The sequence below is a fragment of the Notechis scutatus genome, chromosome 5, assembly GCF_049901735.1.
Source record: "Notechis scutatus isolate UNSWTSFEM ecotype Mainland chromosome 5, rNotScu1.2, whole genome shotgun sequence".
In the NCBI taxonomy this organism is placed as follows: domain Eukaryota; kingdom Metazoa; phylum Chordata; class Lepidosauria; order Squamata; family Elapidae; genus Notechis; species Notechis scutatus.
Genome location: NC_142013.1, coordinates 76,893,751 through 76,919,429, shown reverse-complemented (window position 1 = coordinate 76,919,429; position 25,679 = coordinate 76,893,751). Strand labels below are relative to the sequence as shown.

The window sequence follows — 25,679 nt, the reverse complement described above, 5'->3', positions numbered from 1 at the left end:
GTCTATCTCATGTATTAGGTTCACCTTTTAAGTTGCATTACTGAAATAAATGAACTTTTGCACGATATTCTAATTTTTTGAGTTTCACCTGTAGACATTTCATAAAGGTTAAATTATCCAGACAAAAAAAATGCTTTATGTATCAATTCTGTTGCTTATTGGCTCACCAAATTGTGTAAATGAAAGCACCTACTGCTATGTACAAGGCCATTAGGATACTATAGATAGTCCATGTTTAGCAACCACAATAGGGACCAGTAACTTGGTCGTAAAGCAAAGGAGTTGCTAAGTGAAATCTCAACTATGCTTATCTCACTTCAGTTTTCCTTTGCTTTATAGACCTGCAAATGTCATAAATACCAAGATTAGTTGTAAAGATATGGTTTAATCACCACACCTGTGAGTAGTAGATAAACAAGGCTGTCCTAAATGGAAACTACCTAATCATTCCTTATTCCTTGTATTTTTTACAGTGCACTTTAAAAACAGAGTGTCCACAAAAAGTGGCAGCTAAGGTTTTTGGAGGGTTTTGGCTTCAACCAATGTGTTATCAAGCAAGGAAAGTAGAGTAACTAGTGTAATAAGGATATTAAATGATTTCTAACCGTACACAGGTAGATCATATGGAAGCTGGGAAACCTCAAGCCCTAATACTACTATTAGCATTGAACCATGCAAATCAACAATCCTTAGCTTAATATTAGTATCTCATATATACTCTTACTCTGCAGTTTATATCTACATTTTGTTTTTTTCCCCTAGCACAACAACAAATGGCATGAGTTATTCTCACTTATAGAGCTTTAAAATGTAGAATATCCGATTTCAGAAAAATTCACAGATGTTCATGCCCTAAAATTTCATGTGATCATACAGAGGTTAGAAGATCTTTGACACAAAAGTTTGAGATATACTTTTATAACAACTTCCTCATAAATGAGCAAGTAGTTAAACTTCCAAATAAAACACTGGGCTGCCACCCTCCAGCCCATTTTTATATTCTAAAAATGGCTACAGATGTAGAGTATACATGCAACAAAAGAGTCCCATATCTTGGGTATAAATATTGTCTTGGAATTTAGACTTTGCTTTAAAGCATAAGTTTCTTCTCTATGTAATATAAATGTAGATTTTATTTTATTTTAACTCATGCCTTTAATTTATTTTGCTTGCTGCTTTTCACTCATTTTCTGCAGTTTTGGATAAAGTTGCTTAAATAAAAACAGCAATTATTGATGGGTTTGTATATAGGCATATAATGAAAAGAATTTTAATATGTTAAATGGGGTAGGATGATTGGCAGGTACCAATATAGATATCTGAGGGCAAAGAAAAGGTAAGGAACACTAAGTTGAATGCTGAGTTAAACCTAATTATATAAAGAACATATCAAATGCCAGGTAACATTGTACATTCAACTGTGGCTCTTAAATTGTTTTATCTAGTATAATTTGCAACATTTAATAATAGACATGCAAGTCTAAATGTGTATTTAGATAGGGATCTTGGTTTTGATGATGTTCAAGTAACTGTAAAGGTAATAGACCCTAATCCCATTAACACTTCTTTCATATTGTATGTAATATTGAAGAATTAAGATAAATAGCTATGTCATTTTAACATAATTTTTAAAGAAAATATAATGCATACTGAAAGGAGAAATCATACAATAAGTTGTGCAAGGTTTTTATTTTTCAGCTTTCAAGATGTATGGCTGGAGGTGTAAAGCACTGGAAATTTTACCATTCTCTCGAAACCTATGTGTATATTTCTTTTTACAAAGAATTATAAAATGTATAAAGATGCTGAAACATATATCATTTCAAGATTTGTTTTACTTCTAGGCAGCATCTTGGAAAACGTTTAAGAATAAAAACCATAGACTCTGTAAAATACAAAAATTTACATTTCTGCACAGTTTCTGTGCTTTAGATTTACTGATTTCATTATATAAATATACACTAACTTGTGCTTTACAGGACAATTTTAGTATCAACTTATACAACTAGGGTATGAAATAAGTATGCAAATAAAATTTGGGGTCAACAAAACTAAATTCAAATTTAGAAACCCTATATTTTCTTCTGCTTCAGTATCTTTTTAACTGAATGAATGCCAATTCTATACTACTGAATAGTATCTATTTTTTCAACTTTTAACATGTCTTTTTTTTAAAAAAAAAATCTATGCATAATGCAGTCATATTCATTTTCAAGATTTTTTGGAAGTATTTTCTGTTCTTCTTTTCCAGTTTTCACCTATCACACCAATCTTCTTTCAATTTCTAGCAAACAGATAAAAATAAATATTCAATATACTGGTATTCCATTGTCGTAAATATTTAACTTTTTTCATTGAAATAAGATTTTAAGTCCTTAATTACCATGTGCAAAGAGTTATACTTACTTTTATACAATAAAAATGCAAAATAAAAGCCAATTATGTCTATAAAATAAATGCAATTATGTCTATAAAATAAATCTATCTAGTCTTCACAGTAGCCAAAATAATTACAGAGAATTGTATTTATATTATATTTTTATTAAAAGGCAGTAATGGAGTCTTAAGGCATTTCCTTCTATTTTTAATTTTAAAATATCAATATGTGACTTATACATTAACTACATGCAACAACATAAAGCTTTTAACATTAAGACTGTAAATACACTGGTTTATAAATATGGTGCTTTTGGAAGACAAGTTTCTAATACCTTAATAATTTGATGTATCACACACTTAGAAGTTTTTGAAAATTTCTAAATCTTTTGGAGGTACTGGTGGTATTTTGTTCCAGTCATCTTCAGGGTAAGCTTCAAAATTAGATGTATCGCCATCATTTGATACTTTCGGCACTATAGGAGGCTGAATGAAACAATCACATAACTTTTGTGTAAATAACCTTATGTGAAGTTGAGTCTTAAAATTTATATTTTATCCTTTTTTTTGAGATTCTATGGCATAGTAGCTGTCAATAACATCTGGGATGAGTTTAAGTTATCTAAGAATATTGTTGTTTCTCCGAAGAATTTTAGAACCGTAGATTTTGATCTCTTCCAGTCCAAGTGTGAGAGGGAACTGTTTGTTCTTATGGATGACTTTTATTGGTACCTGGAGGAAGGTCAAACCCCTTGATCCTATTAGAAGTCTACATAATTTTTTATACCATACTATCAAGAATGGTATTTAACTGTACCACTTGTTAAAGTTGGAAGAAGGAAACATTGTTCTGCAGTAGTTTCATTACTACTTGATTGGGCATTCCAGGTGGTGGTCACAGGGAGAAGAGTGGTTCAATTTGGCCACTCATTTGTGGGCTGCCCTCTTTCCCCATATTGTTCGGCTTCTACAGAAAACTATTGGGAGAAATCAGCCTTCTTCACTTTGAGTTAAAATACCATTAGTGTGCTAATGATCTTGCTATATTTGTGAAGCTTGTGCAAAGTAGGAAATACAATCCAATAGAGGTCATGCAATCCATTTTAGTCTTTAGGAAAGAGAAAAAAAATCCTAACCTTTCCCACCATCTCTGTAGAATCTAATGCTGCAATAATAATTTTATTTATTGCCTTTCTTGTTTTGTTAACTTTATTAAGTTCATTAGTTCCCTTTTGGCTTTTAACATGATTGTTATTTTGGATTTTATTATAAGCCATCGGGCTTCTATTGAGTTAGGCTGGATATATAATATATACACAAAATAATATTCTAATTGAATAGAATATTAAAAAGATTAGGTCCCCAAACTATGGATTTAATATAAAAGTTTGGACTTGCTGACCATCATTAGGCAAAGTAATTATTTGACTTCAACTGCATGTTGTCATTAATCATGAAATAGTTAAGTAGTGATGTGCCACATAGTGATTGCCATCTTCTCCTGGCTTCTTCCATCTATCTGTAGTTTAGTAATTAAATATATCATCTATATGCAATATGCACATGTTATTTCCAGCTTCAGAAAATTACAGAATGAAACTATGATTCATGGTGTTCTAATTCCAGGTGTAGCAATACTCTAAAATAGTCTCCATCCTGCATTGGACAAATTATTCAACCATGAATGGCTAGTTTGGAAGCTATGCCTTATGGCTATTCCCTGCACATGAAGTGCAAATGTACATGGGACATCAGAATGGCACCTATGTAAACATTTTATCTTCAAGCATGAGATAGAAAAAGACCACATTAGGTCTTTCACATAGGTATTTAAATACAAACTCCTCCATAATAATTCAATACAGTAAATATTTCTTGAATGTATATCTTCCCAAACAGAATATGGTACTTCACCTTTAATTTCCTCTGTGGTACAGCATCCCAGTCTATAGACCTGAACCATCGGTGTCTCTTCACATCATCAGCTCCATTCTTTGGAAAACAAAAGTTTATTTAATACAAGTTCCTAAAAAATATGGCATGAAGTCTATATACTGAAATAGACACTGATTTCTACCACATGTAGTCGGAAGACATATATCTAATGCACACTGTTCTAGTTGACCAATTTTTCTGGTACTGAAAAAAAATACTGGATTTCCAGGAACTTCTGTAGACAGTATTAATAGCAACATTATCAAAATGGAAAATAGAATGTTGTGAAGCAAGTATCCCACCCACTTTGTATACACATCAACATTGCAAGTGCAGTCAAAAGGAACAGGCTTGCTTCCCAATGGTTTGTCTACTATCTTGCCAATTTTGATCCCTTTTTAGCAGAAATCATGGATCTTAAATAAAACAGGCCCTTTGACACTGACCACATTCCAATTTTAGGTGTCACTGTTAAAGCTAAAGTGCTATCTTACACATAGAGAATATAGTTCTTCCTCCATCTATCTGTCCCAATTTTGTATTTAGAAATGGTTTCTATGTCAGGTTTCACAATGAATTCACTATTTCATATAAATCACATTAGGTGACTTTATCTACTTGAATTTTTCTTGGGTCCAGAACCAAATGTAAAGATACTGCGGGACATAACTCCGTCCTTAAGATTTACAGGTTTACACATTCTCTAATCTCTTTAGATAAAGAATAATGAGCTGATATGACTTTAGTATTGCTTATACAAAGGGGGATTTGCAAGCTTTTGAGCTTTGTAAAAATTCCACCAATCTATTACTATACTGCAGTGGAGCATACCTCTAGTATGTCAATTAAGTTTGCAATTATTTTGTGCCATGTTTTATTAGTATCTGAATATAAGAATCAAGGCTTAATGGAAAGGGCTTACGTGGCTGCAATCAACAGTATTCATACTAATATTAAAATGTAATTTTTCAGATTGCCTATGTATATACATTTTAAAAATTACTTGAAGAAAAGAAAGGGGAAAAAACTGACTAGAAATTCCATTCCAAGGTCACCATATGCAGGTCGCTAAATGTCTCTGTCGTATGAAAATTTGAAAACTTATTTCAATTTATATTTAAAGTGAAAACATCACATTGTTAGATGCTTGTCAAATACAAAACAGTGATTCACTGGTTCAGAGGTTTGTAGTTTTACTATAATGAAAACATGATCCTCCTCCCACATCGTGTCTTCTTAATTTGAAATTTGTTCTTGAGTATAGAAACATTTCCTTAACTGAGAGAATAGAAGATTCTTAATTAAAACATACCTTCATGTTTCCTAGTCGTCTTGTTCTGTCAACCACAAGAAGCTTTTTAATAAGATCCCTGGACAAATAAGGAAAGATTTTTTTTTTAAAAAAATACACGTTTCTATGGTTATCTTTTCACTGAAGAAATTATACCTATAGAATGTTTCCAATACTGGAAACTTTTGCTTAAAGTTAACCCCCCACCCCCCCACCCACCCCAAAAAAAAAGTCTGGTTTTGCTTTCAGGATTTCTTTTTTCTTTTTTTAAACCAGATTATTTCTGTTTTTTAAAAAACAGATTAATCAATTCTACCTTCAAATTTTCAGGATCTTTTCTTTTAAGTTCTGGATATTAACTGGAACTGCACAAACATCCCCAAAGGGCTTTTTATAGTTCCAAACAACTGCAAAGTTCTCAAAGCAATTAAGCTAGTTGCTTACCATGTCCTTCACAGTTTAGGAAAACAAGTATAATCTTGAGAAAGCTGCTTAATTGAAAAAACTCACACTTTGGTAGGGGCCCTTCAGTAAGGCAACCTTTATGCCCTTTTTATGCATGCAAAGTTGTTCATCTAGAAACCTCTGGAAACAGTACAAATAATTCTGCTTAAGAATTTTATTCCTAGTGAGAAATTTTCTCACAACTGGTAAAAAATAAATCTCGGAATTCCACATCTTTTAAATTTGTACCTTTAACAACCTGTACCAAAATGTCTTAAAATAACCAAAAATGTATTCCTGTTTAACAAGCTTCAGCTACAACTACTCCAGAACATGGATGAGATGTCCCCCCCCCTTTTTTTTTGCAATTCATTAATTGTTATGTAAAATCCCTCCTCATTAAGCATGTAAATTTTAATATGGAAATTAGGCCTAATGAAAATCTGATTCTTCAATTAAAATGGAATATTTACAAGCTATTACTCTGAACTTGTTCCTCTCCATATTAACACCAATACCTGAAATATATACACTTTTCTCTGCCTTAGTTTCCAAGATTTAATTTACTTTGTTTCTGTATGCAACACATTTCTATGGGAATACTCCATAAACAAAATGCCTGCGCTGATTCTCATTGTGAGACATCACTAGCAGTATATCATCTTCTTTTAGACGGCTGTGACATAATATCAGGTGAAGCTATGAACTGACACTGAGCTCCATTTGAAAACGACAGGGAATACACATAAGCTTTTGGACTTTAGACCAGGGTGGGTAGCTATGGCCTTTTTACAACCTGTGGACTTCAACTCCCAGAATTCTTGAGCCAGCATGAGCTCAGGAATTCTGGGAGTTGAAATCCATAGGTCATAAAAGAGCTGTTAGTTGCCCACTCTTGCCTTAGACGTTGGGGTTCAACCTATGTGAAACTTTATGTCAGGTATACTTCCCAATCTGCTGTTTTCTACATATGTTGGGCCTAGATTTTTCTAAATTCAATCAACAACCCCCAAAGCCCTCCTGACTGAAAATTCTGGGCATTGATGTTCAAAATCAACTGTCTGGCTAAAAGCCAAATAAAATCTTTGTTAGAAATCATAAGACCTGTAGTTCATTTAGAACAAATTGGATGAGGGAGGCCAACTAATTTGTTTTGTCTATCCCAAAACTAGCACAAAAACAGGACAACTAGCTCTGGTGTCTTGAAAATTTAATTAAAATTTTAATTAAAGGGAACATATGATTGACAAAACCACCCTAATTTATCCAGGGCTTCTTGTTTTGTTTAGAACCGGAAAGATGTATGCTCAGCTCTACAGAGCCTTATATATCATTTAGAAGGCTGATTTGCTTTTGAGTAAAAAACCACTCAAAACATTTTTTCCAAACCTTAGAATTACTAACATCCTCCCAAAAACTTGGAGTACATGCTTTGAAGCTCTTCATTGTATACATAAAACTTTACTGCCAGAACTGCTGATGAAGCAAATAGATATTTATCATGGAATACTTGGAATGCAAGTTCTGACCTAGATTTTAACAGATAACAGATAATCAGAGTTGGAAGGGACCTTATAGGTCATCTAGTCCAACCCCCCACCCAAGCGGAAGACCCTACACCATTTCTGACAAATGGCAGTCCAATCTCTTCTTGAAAGTCTCAACTGATGGTGCTCCCACAACTTCCAAGGGCAAGCTGTTCCATTGGTTGATTGTTCTGTCAGAAAGTTTCTCCTTATTTCCAGGTTGAATCTCTCCTTGATCAGTTTCCAACCATTATTCCTTGTCTGGCCTACAGGCGCTTTAGAAATAGCTTGACCCCTTCCTCTCTGTGGCAGCCCCTCAAATATTGGAAGACTGCTATTATGTCTCCCCGATCCTTCTCTTCACTAGACTAGTCAAGCCCAGTTCTTGTAACTGTTCTTCATATGCCTTAGTCTCCAGTCCCCTAATCATCCTGGTTGTTCTTCTCTGTATTTTTTCTAGAGTCTCAACATCTTTTTTTAATGTGGTGAACAAAACTGGATGCAGTACTCTAGGTGTGGTCTTACTAAGGCTTTATAGAGTGGTATTAGTACTTCCCTTGATCTTGATTGTATCCCTCTGTTAATACAGTTTAGGATTGCGTTAGCTTTTTTGGCTGCTGCTGCACACTGCTGCCCCATACTTAGCTGGTTGTCCACTAAGACTCCAAGATCCCTCTCACAGTTACTGCTATTGAGCCTGGTTTCACCCAGTCTATATGTGTCCTTTTGGTTTTTCTTGCCTAAGTGTAGGACTTTACTTTTCTGTATATTGAATTTCATTTTGTTAGATATGGCCCAGTGTTCTAGTCTGTCAAGATCCATCTAGATCTTGAGCCTATCTTCTTCTTCTTGGATATGCAAACATATTTAAGGAAATATTTAAGGAAAATCAGTCAGGGGTCCCTACTACTGGGCCATGGTTGGTTCAGAACCAGGCCGCACGAGCGACGGGTGCTTGGGCTTGTGTAAATGGAGCTATACGTGCACCTGCCACTCACATGGAACTATCTCCCCTCCCCCCTTCCCACTGGGCCACCAAGCCAGAAATGTTGAGGACTGCTGAGTTAGCTGAAGTGGAAGAATCCATGATGTTGGTACAAAGATAAGCACTTCTGTTTTCTATTTATTGTAAAGGATCTGGTTTGGAATTTTGTGACAGGTCAGAGCTATGACTATGGTTTAGTTTTTACATTTCATATTTTATATTTTTATCTCTTGTGCTTTTTAATAGCAGTATGATTCTAATGTACTATATGATAAATAATAAATAGATCTATGGCAGATTTGTATGTAAAAGTATGTAAAAACTAAGAAGGCTAGTGGTAGTAAGAAACTTTAATGTTTCTGCAGTCCACAATGTGTACTCCTTCTGCAAGAAATTAAGAATATAATACACTGCAGGACAAAATTTGTGAATTAACCCAAAACTTAAATAATGTAATTCTCAATATACTGATTTGTCTTAAACCTGACACTTTAAAATATGAGCAGCTTTAAAAAAAAACCTTCAACGATCAAACAGGAAGACAAATTTCCCCCCTGCCCCTTGGTTATAGGACATGTGATAATGATAAGGACATGTAGGACATGTGATAATGATAATGATAACCTGACGAGCTGAGGCCACGATTGTCAGGTTTTTGAAATTGAAATAGCATCTAATTGCAAACTGCTGAAATAAGCCTTTCATATGATCAACTCTGCTATTATTGGTATTTTTTTTAATTGAAAACACTTTATGTTTCAAGGTTGAATGCTAAATTTAGCAATGCAATCTGACTGGAGAGAGGATTGGGGGCTATATGAACCCTGCACAGTGTTGTTCATTCCCACTTTAAAAATAATTATGAAATAGAAGTTAAAATGAAGTCATTTTTAAGCTCACTTACTTTACATATAAATCCAGGTGCCTGGGGAAATCTATTTTACCAGCTAGAATCTTCTGATATATTCCAAATGGGTTGTCATCAAAAAATGGGGGAAATCTGTTTAAAAAAAGCATCAATGTCAGACAGCTGTTTTTGAATGTATGAAAAATGTAGCTAGAAACATACCACAATACAATAAACTACAGTAAAATCTCTTTAGGTGCAAAATTTCTTTTACAACAATATGGAAAATAGTATTCTGATTTCAATGACTTCAAACATGGGTACACCTACTCTTGTGCAGAAAACAAAAACACCTTGAATATATTAGTGTATTTTTGGATGTGACAAGGTCTAGAAGTTGATTTGTCAAAATTATTTTGATACTTATATTATACAGGCAATATTTGTATATGTAGATAAGAATAGTATAATATATACAAACACAGGAGCATTTGTTAAAATTCGTTAAAATAAAATTACCTGGGTGCCTCTGTTTTCTGCACAAGAGTTTTATATAAATGCTTATTGAGGAAGCATTTAAGTAATACAAGAACACATCTCAGTCAGTTTTGTTTCTGCCATCTTAAAAGAAACTTTACATGAAAGGTATAGTTAACACTAAAACCATTTGGTAGAAATTATTATTAATATTTATTGAATATATTTCTGGATGGATTGAAGTAAATCCCTGAATTTAACAGCATTTTAATCACTTATGTCTCCCTTGTTATTACATTAAGTATAGGACACAGTTCTACATTTAAAATGCCTAACTAGTAGCCTGGAAGATACATTATTGAAGGGAAATATCATGAATGAAGCAGTGAATATTCACAAAAATCGATAAATACTACAATTGAAATTTATTGCAAAGAATATATTTTGCTATTCTGCAGTGACATAATAAACATTCTTTATACATATTTGATAATTAACTACATCTCATTTAAACAATTGATTAAATAGCATTTTCACTGCAGCTTTTAAGAAAAGAAAAGCAGTGGGTCAAAAGCTATATAGTATATAATTATGGTGCATTCTGTTTCTCCTGTTTTACATTTATAATACTTTCCCTCAACAAAACATCACATTGTATTGTATGCAATGTATGCAATTATCCATGAAATGTTTAACTGTAATTTATTGGATAATTTAAATTAACTAGGATCACCTGTGAGGCCAATATAAAAGGTATTTTATATGAAGATGGGACTAATGATCTAAATCAGGAAAATGGCACCACTGAATTTTAGAGGGACATATAAAGAGGAAGGATATAGCCATCCACATAGCCACCTATCCTAAGAGAGAAAGAATAGACCAAATTAGCAGCCAAATTAACCCTGGCAATCAATCAATGACAGATGTTGCAGTCGGACTGCCTTCACAACCAGCAAATCAAAAGATTCCATTTTCAGCTCTTGTCTCATGCTACAATATTCAATGGCCATGTGGCAAGCTGTGAATTATATACATGACATCTAAAGATATATGCAAAGTTACCAAGCTACTGACTACCATAAATTAAAATGCATGTTTATAGCAGAGTTTTAAACAAAACTGTATGCTTGAAGAACTGTGAAATACGTACAAATATTTTATAGTTATTCATTTTAACAGTGTATATGCTTCTGTGAAACCTAATTAGATTTGAGAGAGCTTATAAATAATACTTTAAAATAAACCAAAACATTTTAAAATCATACATAAGGAGATGCTGCAAAGCACCGCAACCCTCAAGCTTTTATAAAGTTCCTACAATAATGCCTTGATTTTATGTGCTTGTTGCTTTGTGATAGAATTGATTCAATTGTAAAAGATACTTTCTTCTACAAGAATAATTTTAAATTCCATTAACTCGAAACCGATAAGATAAAGTGCATTTTCCTACAACTTCTTTCAAAGATAGTGTGGAAGTAATCTATTTCGTGTCATTGTCAAGAAACTGTAACAAGAAAAAACATTCCGTTCCAAATCCAAACTAAGTATCTGGACTTTTGGCCCTGGAAATATGTTGTAAGTCTTAATTCTCACAATGCTTCAATAAAACAAGGAGATCATCTACATATTACTCTGAGAATGCTACAACTTAATGGATTAAATGTATAGCTAGGATCATATAACATTCAATTTCTCCCCTATGTGGACCCATAGGAAAAAAAAAACCAACTAAAATGCTGGAAACTAAATTGGCAGCATTCTCAACCCAACAGGCAAAACAAGCTAGCAATATTTTGTTATTTGATAAATACAACATCAGAAACACAACATATAAGATTATCTTAATATACTGAGTACCTTATATATTTAAGAAAAATTCCCCTGGAACTGGGTCCGATCCTAAATACATTGTTCATTAACTATATTTATGTATTGCAATGTATAATATTGTTGCTTTCTTGGTAATTTTCTCAGCTTCGTTGTTTTCCTGTAGATATTTCATTACCAGGGTAGATAACTTCATTAATGTTTAAGAGAGTGAGGTTTGCTGGATTTTATATATAATAGCTTGACTGGGAGGGGGGGGGGGGAGGAAATCTTCTTGTCACACAATGTTAAATTTGGCATATTTATTGTATTTGATATCAAATACAAGTTTATTCTGTGCAAAACTGCTTTTACATACAATATAAGATTAATATTTCAGACATTTGCATTTTCTTAATTGCAGATTTCCTTACCCAGATAACATCTCAAATATCAGTATGCCCAGGGCCCACCAGTCTACTGCCCTTCCATGACCTTTACTTTGTATGACTTCTGGTGCAAGATATTCTGGTGTTCCACAGAGTGTCCACGTCCTAAAGAAAAGCAAAATGCAATACAACAAATATTATTATAAATAAATTCTATAAGGCTCCATAATAAAATAAAAACCAACAGTTATAGGTATATAACAAATCTGTATTCCCTATGCAAAAATGCTGTATTACAAAAGTAATCACATTGAAGAAATAATCAATGATTTTAAAAACCTATGAGCAATGCTTGTTATTATTTAATCAGGGATTTCAGCATTCCATGCTTACCTAATTTATTCTAGATTAAATCTGACTTCAAATAAATGCAAATATATCTTCTGTATAGACTTTATCAGTGCAGGTTTATGTTACTGTTGCAACTATTGTCATACTTTATTTTCTCTTGTTCAACTTTTCTGACTACAAAAATAGAAATACTTTTTGCTTAGATTTTGCAAGTTTCCAGGCAACAAGCATCTGTCTTCACATTGTCTAGACTATTTTTTAGGATAGTTCAGTAAGGAATACATTTTTTAAATGGTATCTTAGTCATTTGGAAGTATGACCTGTTTTCATTTGAGCCTAATGTAGCCAATCAATTCCTACAGTATTTTAATTATGACTTGCCCATTTAAAGATAAAGGGAACCTCCCAAGTTCATCACACTGTAAATTTTAATTTTGTATACTGTGTGCATGAAATAATGTTTCCTCTCACTAGCAAAATTTCCTCCATTAGCATATTTGTAGTTTTTTTGTATCTCATCCACGTAGAATTCTAACGCATCTACTGTCATGAAATCAGTAAAAACTGCAACCATATAAGTTATGTTCACTTTGAACTACACCATCTATGGAAGAAAAGTAGTGCTCTTTTCATTCGCCTGATTTATTCAAAAAGAATAGGATGGATGAAATATTGATCTACTGGGAGATTAGGGTGGACATTTTGGGAGATTAGGGAGACTGGCAATTAAGTTACAGAATATATTAATCAATTCTACCTTTTTATTTCCTTTTCTTTTAGAAATCCATATAGGACTGGGAAGTACAATCTGCTGCTAATTCATATTTGTCATTCACATTCTATTTGAAATATTTCTCAATATTTTATAAGATTTATATTCTACCTTTTCTCTAGAAAAAAAAAACAGCTCAATCACCATTTTATCTTCACCAGAACAGATGGATTTGGGTGACAGAGTGATCAGATTTACCAAGGGAATTTCTGTGGCTGATGGTGAACTTGAATCTAGGTCTGCCCAATTCTCATGCAATACTTTAATCACTATATAATTGTATACACGTACACACTTCCCATGATGTTGTCTTTGTGCTTTTTAATTCTATCCTTGTTTATCTTAATATCTCACAGAAAAAAATGTCTTCCACAAGATAGTGGCAATATGAACAGATGAAAGACGAAGACAATTGTGAAGGAAGACTCATACTTTTTGCATATATTATGAGCCTTTTATATGTTATGTTGGATTTGAGTCTGTGTTTCAACCAACAATCCTAAGTCTGTCAGTCACATGTAAATAATTTACAGAGCAATCTTAGGCTTGGTCCCTTAGAAGATAGTCTTTCTGTTCAATAGAATGTATACCCAAGAAACTATGCATATAATTAAAATTGTAGTATGCCAGTATGTAGTATGTAGTATGCAGCTGAAAAAGTCATATAGGCAAGTGATGATTCATCCCGCAGAGAGAGAGAGAGAGAGAGACCAGGTTTGTCAAGTCATTCATAACCTGGAGGACATCATCTGGATGGCATTCCATAAACCTAATAGAAAGTCTTTAAACACTGGTTATTCATATCCTTTAAAAACAAACATAGATGGATGCTACAGGATGTCAACAGCCTGAATCAAGCACAAAGTGCTCTTTAGTCATTTACATTCCCACTTTATTCTCTTCCACTCCTCAGGACAATTACAGAAATCTGCAGTGACTATTTAGGGAGCATGAACACTTCAGATAACTTTGTAGAACAGCCATTAACACAGGGTAAGAATGCATTGGAAGATAATTCAGAGAGTTCGATCTCATAATAAAGAATACAGTCAGAAACTATTTGTTATTCTCTTGTAACGCAAGGATTTCTCCTTTATATAATCTGAATTACAACAAATCTCCATATAAATGATACTATGCAATACTGTTAATATTCATGGAATGTAATCTTGGTCATATAAAACAAACACAAAATTGGATGTAAAAAAAAAATTAAAAACATTTTGGTAAATGTATCCCTGTGGAAAACTGTTAATGCTGTTAAGTCTATTCTATTCTACTACTGACAACTTCACAACCTACACAATGACGGGATATGAAATCCAAAATTTCTTCTATGGCTGTTAGTGAATCAAAAATTATGATTGTTAGAACCATAACTTGTCATTCTTTATGTTCCTAAGATCCTACTCTATCCACATTGTGTGTGTGTGTGTGTGTGTGTGTGTGTGTGTGTGTGTAACTATATGTATAGTGTAACTTGGCTAACTGGCACAAATATAGCAATCATCTTAACATTTCCTACCATCCAGGTACACTTTTCATATAATTTGATATGCTGAAACATTCATGTATATTTCAGAGAATCCTGGAGTTAATTCTATAGTATAGAACCAGGTTTCATATGGCTGTATGTTGCTGAATGTTAAAAACAGAGGGGAAGTTATTTCAGAAAAGTTTACCTTATGCTAATGTGAAACAAGCTATTTAATTACAGTGGTATGCTAGTACTCATTGCTAATTGGTTTTGAGAGGTGCGAAGAGTATAAAAAAGGATGAATACCAAACAATTTTTCCCATAAGGAATAATGTAGTAAGTCACAAGGCACCTAACACTTATATGTTCTAGCTTATGTGTACCAAACAAATGATGAATACTGGGATAAAATATTCACATCAAAATGAGTTGAGTACCAAATTTGATAAGTTTCATAGGAGTTATCTTAAAAGTGTTTTTTTCAAAAGGCAACTGGACTTTCCTGTTTTTCTTTGAAGACATTTTGCTTCTCATCCAAGAAGCTTCTTCAGCTCTGACTGAATGGAAGGATTTATATTCCTTGCAGACAGTTGGTCATTTGCAATTCTTTTAGAGAGTCATTGAGGCCACTTGGAGATTTATCTGTGTCCTCAGGATTACCCGAGTAGTGCAAATGGGTGTGGAGCCTTCTTCAAACTACTGAAAGGGCTGTGTTGTAGACTGGATAGATGATATGGGATCCCTCCCCCGCTGTTGAGAGAGGGCTGTTCAATTTTGACATAGCTGGCCTCCTTGACCCTTCTTTCAAACCAGTGGTCCTCTCTGTCCAAAATGTGGTCTTTGCTGACTTCAAAACAATGGCCTTTGTCTTTTAAATGCAAATGGCCTGCTGAATCTTTTCTTGATGGGTTAGTTCTCCTATATGGTGCTATGCATTTATGAAGTGGTTGTTTTGTTTTGCCAATGCATATGTCTTACTGCATTGTACTGTATGTACCACATTGCTTTGTGTCTGGGTGTTTTATCCTTGCAGTGGAAAAGCTTCTGCCTTCGTGTATTCTTTATTCTGACCAAGGCTTCCTGAGACCGTAATTAAGCACATGGTTAGTTCAAACAACTCTTGTTTCATTTCAATGCTGGGAATTATGTTCATTCCCAGCCGTAATGAGTCTCAGTCTCTCAAAATAAGCACCCACCTTTATATCCTTTGAATTGCTGCCAACAACTAAAGTGCCAAATTAACTGTAAAAAACCAACCAAAGTACAAAGTCCACATAGAGCTTCCAGGTTTAATATGAACAGAGCGAACAACTTTGCTTCTTGCAAAAGTTTCTCTACCCCTGCACTTCCTTTATACCTTGGGGGAGGGGCAATCACCTCCAAGCCTTACTCCAGAATAGCCCCTTTTGTCTTAGCTGCTCTTGCCTTCTAGCAGCTCTGTGCACACACGCACTGGGAACAGGCTCCCCTTGTTCCTCTGCCTCACTGCTGCCAGACTCTGGAGGCTCCGGAGTCAGCACACAACTCCCAGATGGTCCTGGCCCCATCTCTGCATCGGATGCAGGACCCCAGTCCAAGTCTCCCCCAGACTCCTGAATGGACCCTGTTCTTTCCCACTGTCCGATACCACAGGGTGCCGGCGAACCACAATATTCTTGGGTTTAAATGTGCAGATAAGTTGTGTTGGCTGAAGACCCTCCTGAGCTTTTCAGATAATTCTGCAAAGTATGAAACGACAGCTTTCTTATCTGTTATGGAGGAGCTCCTACTGGGTCCTTTGGGGATTTGACGAAGGCCCACTATATCAATGAGTGGGTGAAGGAGTTTAGGGCTTTGGTTTCTACTTCTTCCATATAGAGATTGGCCACAATTTTGTCTGTAGAAACCTTCACTGTATTTAAAATAGGTAAAGGTCAGGCAGAGATCCAGCATGGCACATATATGGTCTGGGCTGAGGTTGGTCCTGTCACCCAAAGGGCTGTCTTGTAGCAGTTGCTTCTTCCCTACCATGACAGTTTCAGGAAAGTCTACATATCAGATGAATAGAATTTTGAATTCTGAATCTTTAATTATATTATATGTGCTTAGAAAAGTGTTTCACAAAAATCCCAAAGGTGCTTTTTCATGAGGCAACTGGACTTTCTTGTTCTCCTTTGAAGACATTTTGCTTCTCATCCAAGATGCTTCTTCAGCTCTGACTGGATGGTGGAGAAAGGACAGATTTATACTCCTTGCAGACAGCTGCTCATTTGTATTCATTGAAATAACTTCATAAATGCATGGTACAACATGTGGAGAACAAACCCATTTGGACTAGATTCAACAGTCCATCTGCATTTAAAAGACAAAGGTCAATCTTTTGAAGACAGTAAAGTCCACATTTTGGATAGAGAGGACAGCTGGTTGAAAGAGGGGTCAAAGAGGCCAGCTATGTCAAAATTGAACAGCCCTTTCTCAACTGAGGGGGAGTGATGCAGCATCATCAATCTCCAGTCTATAACACAGACCTTTCAACAGTTCCAAGAAGGCTCCACACCCATTTGCACTACTCAGGTGACCCTGATGACACAGATAAACATCCAGGTGACCTTAGTGATTCTCTAAAAGAATGCAAATGACCAGCTGTCTGCAAGGAGTATGTTCTTCCATTCCCCACCATCCAGTCAGAGCTGAAGAAGCTTCTTGGATGAGGAGCAAAACATCTTCAAAGAAAAACAAGAAAGTCCAGTTGCCTCTTGAAAAAGCACCCTTGGGACAATCATGACCTGGATGACTAGAATCTCCATAGGCATTTCTCAAACATAGCAACTTTAAAATATGTGGACTTCATTTCCCCAAATTCTCTAGCCAGTGCATCTTAAAAGTTTCCAGATTTCAAAAACACTGCTTTAGAACAAGATTCTTCCACATAAAGCTAAGCAACTTACTATTTAGCAACAATATTTATTGGACAAAGGTTACACTGTAAAATAAAGAAAATAAAGAAAAAATGAAAATAAAATTCAATAAAAAAGAAGCAATATAATCAAAATTGAACTACAGACTTATAATAATCTGTCTCTGCTAATTTTAAGCTATAGCCATAGAATCTTCACATGAGTAAAACAGCAAATTATACTGTTTAATGCAACATAAGAGTATATATACTGTTACAATGTTTCTAAACACAATTGTGCTGAGGAATGAAATAAATGCCTTCACAACTCTTTATCTAGCTAGAAGGTAAAACTGATACAAAAACATTAATTTGCTCACAATATTTTGTTCTGTGCAAAAAATAGTCCACTGTGCGATCCATAGCCTTATTTTTAAATCCGCTTTACCATTATGACAAGTAAAATGTTTATTCAGCATTCAGATGGTTTGAAATACTTGTACAAAGAATTTCTGTATGTACTGAACTGACTTAATATTATTAATCCCCTTTTCACACTGGAATTTTTCTCAAGCACTCTGAACTATGCAATTAGATCACTTAACTAAGCATTCTCCTTTGAGAGTGAGGGTGGGGACGAGAGAATTTTTAGTATTTAAATAAACTGATTCTTTTTTGTAAATGGCAAGTGTCTGTTTGTGCCAATGAAGCTAAATTAAACTTGGATATCAAAACATGGAAGTTCAAACACTAGATAAATTTGAAGTAAATTCTTAAGCACACTGAGAATAAAGCTGAAAAGTAGGAAAATAAATCATTCAAGAAATTGTGAAATAATATTTCAGTAACTCAATTTGAATATATTTATTTTAATTGAAGAAAAAAACTTTTATTCAATTATAGTAAATATATTTTTTAAAATTTCTCAAAAATCAATATTCAAAGATTTCTAAATTAATTAATTGAATGACCTTATTATGGAATGGTCTGCCTTCGTTGATGTTTGGCTTTCTTTACAATATTTTGTTACAACATAAAAATGTTGATGTATGATTAAAATTTTCTAAGGTCATTTAAATAAATTTAAAGCTTTGATATAAGCTTTAGTTTATTACACTTTTAAGCTAGTACAGCTTTCTTCTTTTTATGCATCTGCACTTGGAAAAATATTACTTGAATGTTTTTAATTATGTATGTGTATTACAGGAAACAAAAGAAGAGGATTACAAGTAGCTGGGTAGATGGACTGTTACAGAGGATAGGTGTAGCATTGGAATAGTTGAAGGATCAGGTTAAGAGATGATATTGATTTGACAGCATATAATCAATTAATTAATGTGTGCTAGGAATCTTCAATTAGGAAGGTTGAAACAAACAGTACAATCACTGTATGTTCAATGCTATTAGTTTGATGAAAAAAATCACTTTCTCTACCCATTTCCCCATATTGCCCTGTAAAGAAGTCAAGGTCAGCATCAAATAACTTACCTATCAACAAGCTTTTTAGCAAAGCCAAAGTCTGTGAGTTTGATATGCCCCTCTTTGTCTAATAAAATATTTTCTGGTTTTAAGTCTCTGTAAACAATTTCTTTTGAATGGAGGTATTCTATTGCACAAATTATCTCTGCAGAGTAAAATAGTCCAGTGCCGTTATTAAAGCGTCCCATATTGCGTAGATAGCTAAAAAGTTCACCTCCTGGTACATATTCCATCAACATATATAGAAATCGTTCATCGTGATTAGTCCAATATCTGGAATAATAAAAACACACTTAGTTTTTCAGAAATTTTAAACAATTCAACATGTTAGTAAAAAGACAACAATTATTTAAAGACTTAGAATTTGTAAGATTCAAACTGAGTGTTTACTACTGCCTAATTTCAATTAAGATCTAATACTGCTGAGGCTTAGAAATCTTAAAATACTTTTTTTTATTCCAGGGCCTCTAATAAAACAACTAGGTTTTCTCATAACATGACTAAATGTTGACAGAAACATTTCAGCTTGGTCTTGAAAGGGAGTTCTACACACTTACAGGCAAAGGAGCAAAGAAGTCTGAAGCTGTCAGCCTTCAAGATTTTCTCCTTTCTTTCGGCTGTCATAAGTAACGGGGGGAGGGGGGAGGATATGGTTATGGGAAGTGAGCTGGAGGTGTTACAAAACAGAACTGTATAAGCTGGGCGGGGTAGATTCTTGCTTAGGCTTCTATCCTATGCTATGCGCAGATGCAACTCTTTATCAAAATATGTCAGGGTCAACGGACAGAGACCTCATCACCACTTGGAGATGCCCACATGATGGTATACACAACTTTTAATTGGATGAGCCAATTTAACTATTGGGGGTGGGAACGTTGCCATTACTTTGTATATGTGATTTACGCGCCCATTTTCTCAGATTCAGAATTCCTTTGTTGCTACCACTTGATTTCCAGTAAAAGATATCTTTTCTCTAATTAATGGAGTCTAAGCATTTCTTTCTTGGATTTTGAATGGAGCACCAGCTGACAGAAGCCAAGTACAGAAACATAATCACTGCAATTTTTAAAGATTAATTTAAAAAGATAGATGCTTAATTCACCAAGTCTCTGTGATTCTGCATCAAGGTTGAAGTATAATTACCAGAGAACAAAAGAAGAGTTAAATGAAATACAAAGTTGCTGAGTGGGTCAAAGCTTTCCATAAATGATACAATTCCCAAACTGAGGACATAGAATCATACATGAATTTCTCCACTTGTATTAAAATTTAATATGCATTCCCTGTATGAAATTCTCTGTATATTTATAGTGTTGTTTAAAAGTTTGTGAACCCTTTGAATGTTCAATATTGCTGCATAAATTTGACCCAAAATATGATTTCTTTTCCACACGTCATAAGACTAGATAAAGAGAACCCGGTTAAACAAGTAAGTAAAAAATATGCTTTACAAACATTTAAATATATGAAGCTCTGAATAAGAGCTTCAGCTGAAGGGGAAAAGAACCCTGAAGTTCAGTTTCACAAGACGTAGTAAAAATAATCATAAGGATCAGTGTCCAACTCTTCCATTGAGGACAGATCCATCACATTAAAATGTTATTACTTTTTAAATAATCTTAGCAGGGATGTAACACCAAATATTATTCTAGGAAAGCAAGTTATCCATACAAGAATGTTACCAAGTTCAAACACATGATTTCCATATCCATTTTATTTTATCTTTGTAATGTGTTTTTATAAACTTGTTACATGTTTTAAATTTTTGTTTCTGATTTTTTTTGTATTATTTTTGCTTTTATTTTTGATGCAGGATTTCCCAATTCCACAATTATGCAATTGAAACAATTAAAAACGAAATGTTCTGGCAGAAAAATAAAGTCCATTCTCTACTATGAAAATATTGGTATAGAATATTCAGAATATCCTAGACCATTTTGAGATTTGGGGTTTGGCTCAATTTAAATACCTTCCATAGTTGTCGTTTATACAAAGCTGTCCTTGGGTAGATCCCATTGAATATTTATTAAAGAAGGAAACAACAAGAGAGGATATTTGCAGCTGTTTTTGCTATCATTCCCTTTTGTTTCCATCTTTAAAATATTACCTATTTCAGAAAATATTCAACACAAAAAACTTAAGGTTTGTTTTGCCTAAAGATATGGACAAACAATTGAGTAGACAGGAGTAGTAGCCACATAGGTTTTAGAAATTTTTAAGTCCAAGTTTCAGCATTGGATCAACACAGTTAATCACCATAAATGACAAGATCCAAATAGCCACAGCTTGCCAGATCCTGCATTAGCATAAAACTATCGCTGGAAATAGTCCAATAAATTTATTATTCCAGTGTACTTCTATTTTTTTCTTCATTCACTTCTTAACAATGAATTGATAAATACTTGAACAATTTGAAAAAAAAAATGGTTGAGGACTCAGAAATATAACCTGTACAAAATTAATTCTGCCATCAGTTTTACATGTTTATTTCTCAGTGTCATTACTGGTAGGCAAGAACTGCATTTTTAACTGAGCTTGCTATCCTTTGTTCTTTTTGTCAGTTTCATCTTATCAGGATATAATCTTGTTATGTTGAAATTACTTTTGCAATATGTACTTATAACTCCTCTGTTTATAGTTTAACTTGTGAAATTCTGACATTTCCGGTAGTGTGCATTACTCCACCCATTACCACAAGATATTTTTAAAAAAGTAATGAGCCATATACAGAAACAGATTTCCTGTAGTTTCAAACAGAGGGAATTGTATTTTGTGCACTGTAACACAATGCACTTATCAGCAAATACTTTATTAAAACACTGAATATGTAACCATTTTTTTCCTGAAGCTTATAAGTATCTCTCCATTATTTCTTTCTAATGAAGAAAAGTGCCAATTCAAATAAAACTGCTATATTTGTGAGAGCACATTCAAAATGGGAGTAATGTTATTTATTGAAAGCATAAACTTTCATTCATGTAGTCATTCCTTATCTAAAAAAGGAATAACTGTAGTGTCAACTGTCACAAAAGTCTACTCAAGGTAAATCATTCTTGGTTTCCATTCAAAATTTATAGAAGTGGAATTTAGAAAGTGCAAATTTGTCACTCAAAGATTTTGACTGCGACAACTGATTGTGATTGAACTAAGAAGATGAAGCTTACAATCTGATCAGAAATGGATGATTCACTTCTTTCAAAACAGATTTCTCATTGTGTACATGTTGTTCTTGTTTTAGCCGAATAACATCTGGAATGCTCATTACTTTCAATGCAAAGTAGCATTTAGCAGCCTTCTCTCTCACCAGGTGAACTCTCCCAAAAGTGCCTGTCCCTGAAAATCAGAAAGAAAAAAAAAGTCAATGAGATATATAAATATAGTATATAAATAAAAATTGGTTACATTTCATAATGAAACATATATACTGTAAGAAGAAAAGATTAACCTAAATCAACTGATAAAGGTAAAAAAAAATCAACTGATAAGGGTTATATTGCAGCGTCACCGACACAGAGTTCTTAAAGTCAGTGTTTAAAAAGAAATAGGATAAACAGGTAGCCACATCAGTTCTGCTGGCTGATTCATTTCTACTTAAATCAAGGTAAAAGGCTATTTACTGCTCTTTGATTCACTTTTACTTAAATCAAGGCTATTTAATGCTCTTTTCTGTAATGTGAATATTAACAGGTGAGCTGCAAATTTTTTAACAACCGTTCCTCTGGCTGGGTAGGTGTGGCATGTCACTCATCACACCCAGCCCCGATTCCCGGCCACCCTCCTCAAAGGAACAGGTAGGATTCAGCCAGTTGGAGCTAATCCCATCACTAGCTGGCCCCGCCGTCATCCATTTTCGGCCATTTTCAGGCCATTTTGAGGCCATTTTTGGAACCTTTTTCAGGCTGTTTTTATGGCCAAAAATGGCCTGAAAACAGACAGGGCCAGGGCCAGCTGGTGGTGCAATTTGCTGGTTCTCCAAACCACACAGAATCGGAACAAAGGGCTCGGGTGAACTGGTCTGAACCTGCAGCAGCCCACCTCTGTAACAAGGGCTGGACTCTCTGAAGCAGCCCTTCTACCTTATGAACTATCACCCGATACTCTCAAGATATTTAAGACTATAATAGCCATTGCCTTCAAAGAGCATGATCATTCTCTGTTTTATTGTTTAGGTTTGATCATAGGCATATTCATCATTTGAATAGTTCTGTCAAATCAGCCTTATTGTTAGCAACAAAAGTTCCTGTGTTAATATAACTGCTGAGAAATCTTCAAAGGGAGTATTTGCACAATGGTAAATAAGTACTGTACACAATGTATTCTAGTGATGTATTTTAGAAATGTTTTCCTTTGTTGTTATTTAAAGTCACTTCAATGACACAATACTTTTTATTACAGTGAATAGTTTATTACAGTTTAAGATGATGTAGTAACTCAGAATAGATTCATTAGGACAGATACTGGCCAAAACCAATTAATGATATTGGTGAAAATACTCAAAGAACTTCCCTGGACTCAGGAAATAAGAGGTAAAGAAATCTCAGGAAATGAGAGGGAAAGAAATCTACCTAGACCTCATTTGCATCAATACCATTTACTATAGCTTTTCATACTTTTCTCAGCATCTATACAACAAATATAATTTGTATTTTATTTCTTGAATTTGCTGCTTTTCTTTTTCTGAGGATCTAAAGTTCACCAACATCATCTTTTTCATCTATCCCTTTCCTCTTACTCTTCATATATGATTTTATTTTATAATTTTATTATGATTTGATCTTCATTCATATATATTCAAAATACTCAATGGTCATCCACTTTATATGCAATACACATAGAACACACTCATTTTACTTATTTATATTTTAGTACCCACATTTCTGAAGTATTCCATTCACATTGCATTTAATGATTTCTACCCTCTTCCTATTTCCAGCTATGGTTTTAATACCATACAGCAAAGTGGGGAAAGGATCAGTCTTGTACATTCATTGCTTATAGCAGACAATATCCCATCCCATATTCCAGCATCTGCACACTTTAAATATATGCATCATTTTTAGCATTTTAGTATGGGATAGAAATTCATATAATTGCTTGAAAATTGGGTGGAAAAAAGCATTTTCATTTATGTCTAAATTGTAATGGTTGGATGCAACAATATTGCATTTGCAGCATAGCACCTGAGTTCTCCGTCACATGAGATGAGTACAGAGTACTCACATCTAATCCTCGGTAATGTTAAAAAAAGGTATTTGTCTGCATACCTGTTACTTCCATTGTTTTCAATTCTTACATTTAGCAACTCCCAACTTCATATTTAAAATATCTGTTAGCTTATCTACCTTAAATACATTTATATATGAACTTTTATATATGAACTTTTTTACAAATTTGAAAGAAAGAATAATACAAAACTACAAGATTTTCTAAAGTGCTAACAAATTCTATATAGATCATTTAGTAGCTGAGAACATGGTATTATTGCTTTTTACACTTCATTTTCCCTCTAAAGCAGCACAGTTTGTTTTGTTTTTAGATTTTATACTCATATCCAGCGGTGGAATTCTGCCTGTTTGGACCAGTTCGGGCAAATCACTAGCTCCGAAGATCATGTGGGATCGCCTGGCTGCCCCTGTGCTTTATTGACCTTTATCGCCTCAGCTGATTAGGGTGGAAGAGTGGATTGCCGCTCCTCATCTGTGTTACTCCCCCAAAGTAACATAGCAGGTAAGGATTTTTGTATTGTTCACATGCACGCATGTGCAAAGCACGTGTGCACTGAACCGGTTGTTATACGGCAGCATCTCACCCCTGATCATACCAACTATTTTTTAACCCACAGATAGTAAAAGCCCTTTAATACAGTTGCTTTTTGAAAATTATTATGTCAAACATAAAATTTAAGTTAGTGATTATAATTATTGGACATATATCCTGTTTTCTTGAACAGGTAGATAAAATTTATAAGTCCAGAAGCAAAGGACACAATCTTCCCTGAGGTAAATATATAAAGGCTAAAAAGGGCAAACTCATCTTCTATTCCACTTATGTATGGATTTATAAGCCATTCTCTTCAAAAAGATATTAATAATTTCAGATGATAGAACAGTTACCTGCCCATTATAGCAAATTATTATAGCAGAATATTCAGGGATTTTAAATGAAAAAAAAGCCAGTATAAATTCCTATATAAAACATTACATAAATTATTAGAGTCAGACTGATATTAGCAAAGACATACAAGAATCAAAAACTTTCTAAATGCAAGCTTAATTGACAACAATTACTTATCTTACTATGTTTGAATTATAGCGCCGTGATGTTAACATAGGAATTGTAAACAGTTTCTAGAAAATGCCTATTAACCTACTCAATAATGTCATTTAACCACCTTGGGAAATTTTACATGTGATTAAATCCCTTAACACTGTTATTACATTGCATAACATACTAGTAAACAACCTTGTTTTCAAGGTGGTCTTGTAAAGCAATACTATTTTGATTAATGTAATAAATTTGTAATGGAACATAATATTTTAAATCATTATGAGGTTTATGGTGATAGAATTTTGCTTTTGATATTTTGTTTATTTTGTTATGATTATAGTATCTGTATTTTGCTTCTTGCAAACTGCTTGGAATCAAA

At 33.9% G+C, this 25,679-nt stretch overlaps 1 protein-coding gene across 1 annotated transcript in view; it reads right to left on the bottom strand.

The window, feature by feature from the left end:
- Positions 1 to 1,670: 1,670 nt before the first annotated feature.
- PRKX (protein kinase cAMP-dependent X-linked catalytic subunit) overlaps positions 1,671 to 25,679 on the bottom strand; it is a 50,636-nt gene continuing 26,627 nt past the window's right edge. The window contains exons 2-9 of the mRNA XM_026666893.2: positions 22,198 to 22,366; positions 19,043 to 19,306; positions 12,125 to 12,244; positions 9,462 to 9,557; positions 5,624 to 5,681; positions 4,291 to 4,368; positions 2,712 to 2,862; positions 1,671 to 2,284 (exon numbers count right to left, since the gene is read on the bottom strand). Coding sequence (XP_026522678.1) covers positions 2,737 to 2,862; positions 4,291 to 4,368; positions 5,624 to 5,681; positions 9,462 to 9,557; positions 12,125 to 12,244; positions 19,043 to 19,306; positions 22,198 to 22,366 — 911 coding nt within the window. The 3' untranslated portion in view covers positions 1,671 to 2,284; positions 2,712 to 2,736. The remainder of the gene's footprint in view (positions 2,285 to 2,711; positions 2,863 to 4,290; positions 4,369 to 5,623; positions 5,682 to 9,461; positions 9,558 to 12,124; positions 12,245 to 19,042; positions 19,307 to 22,197; positions 22,367 to 25,679) is intronic.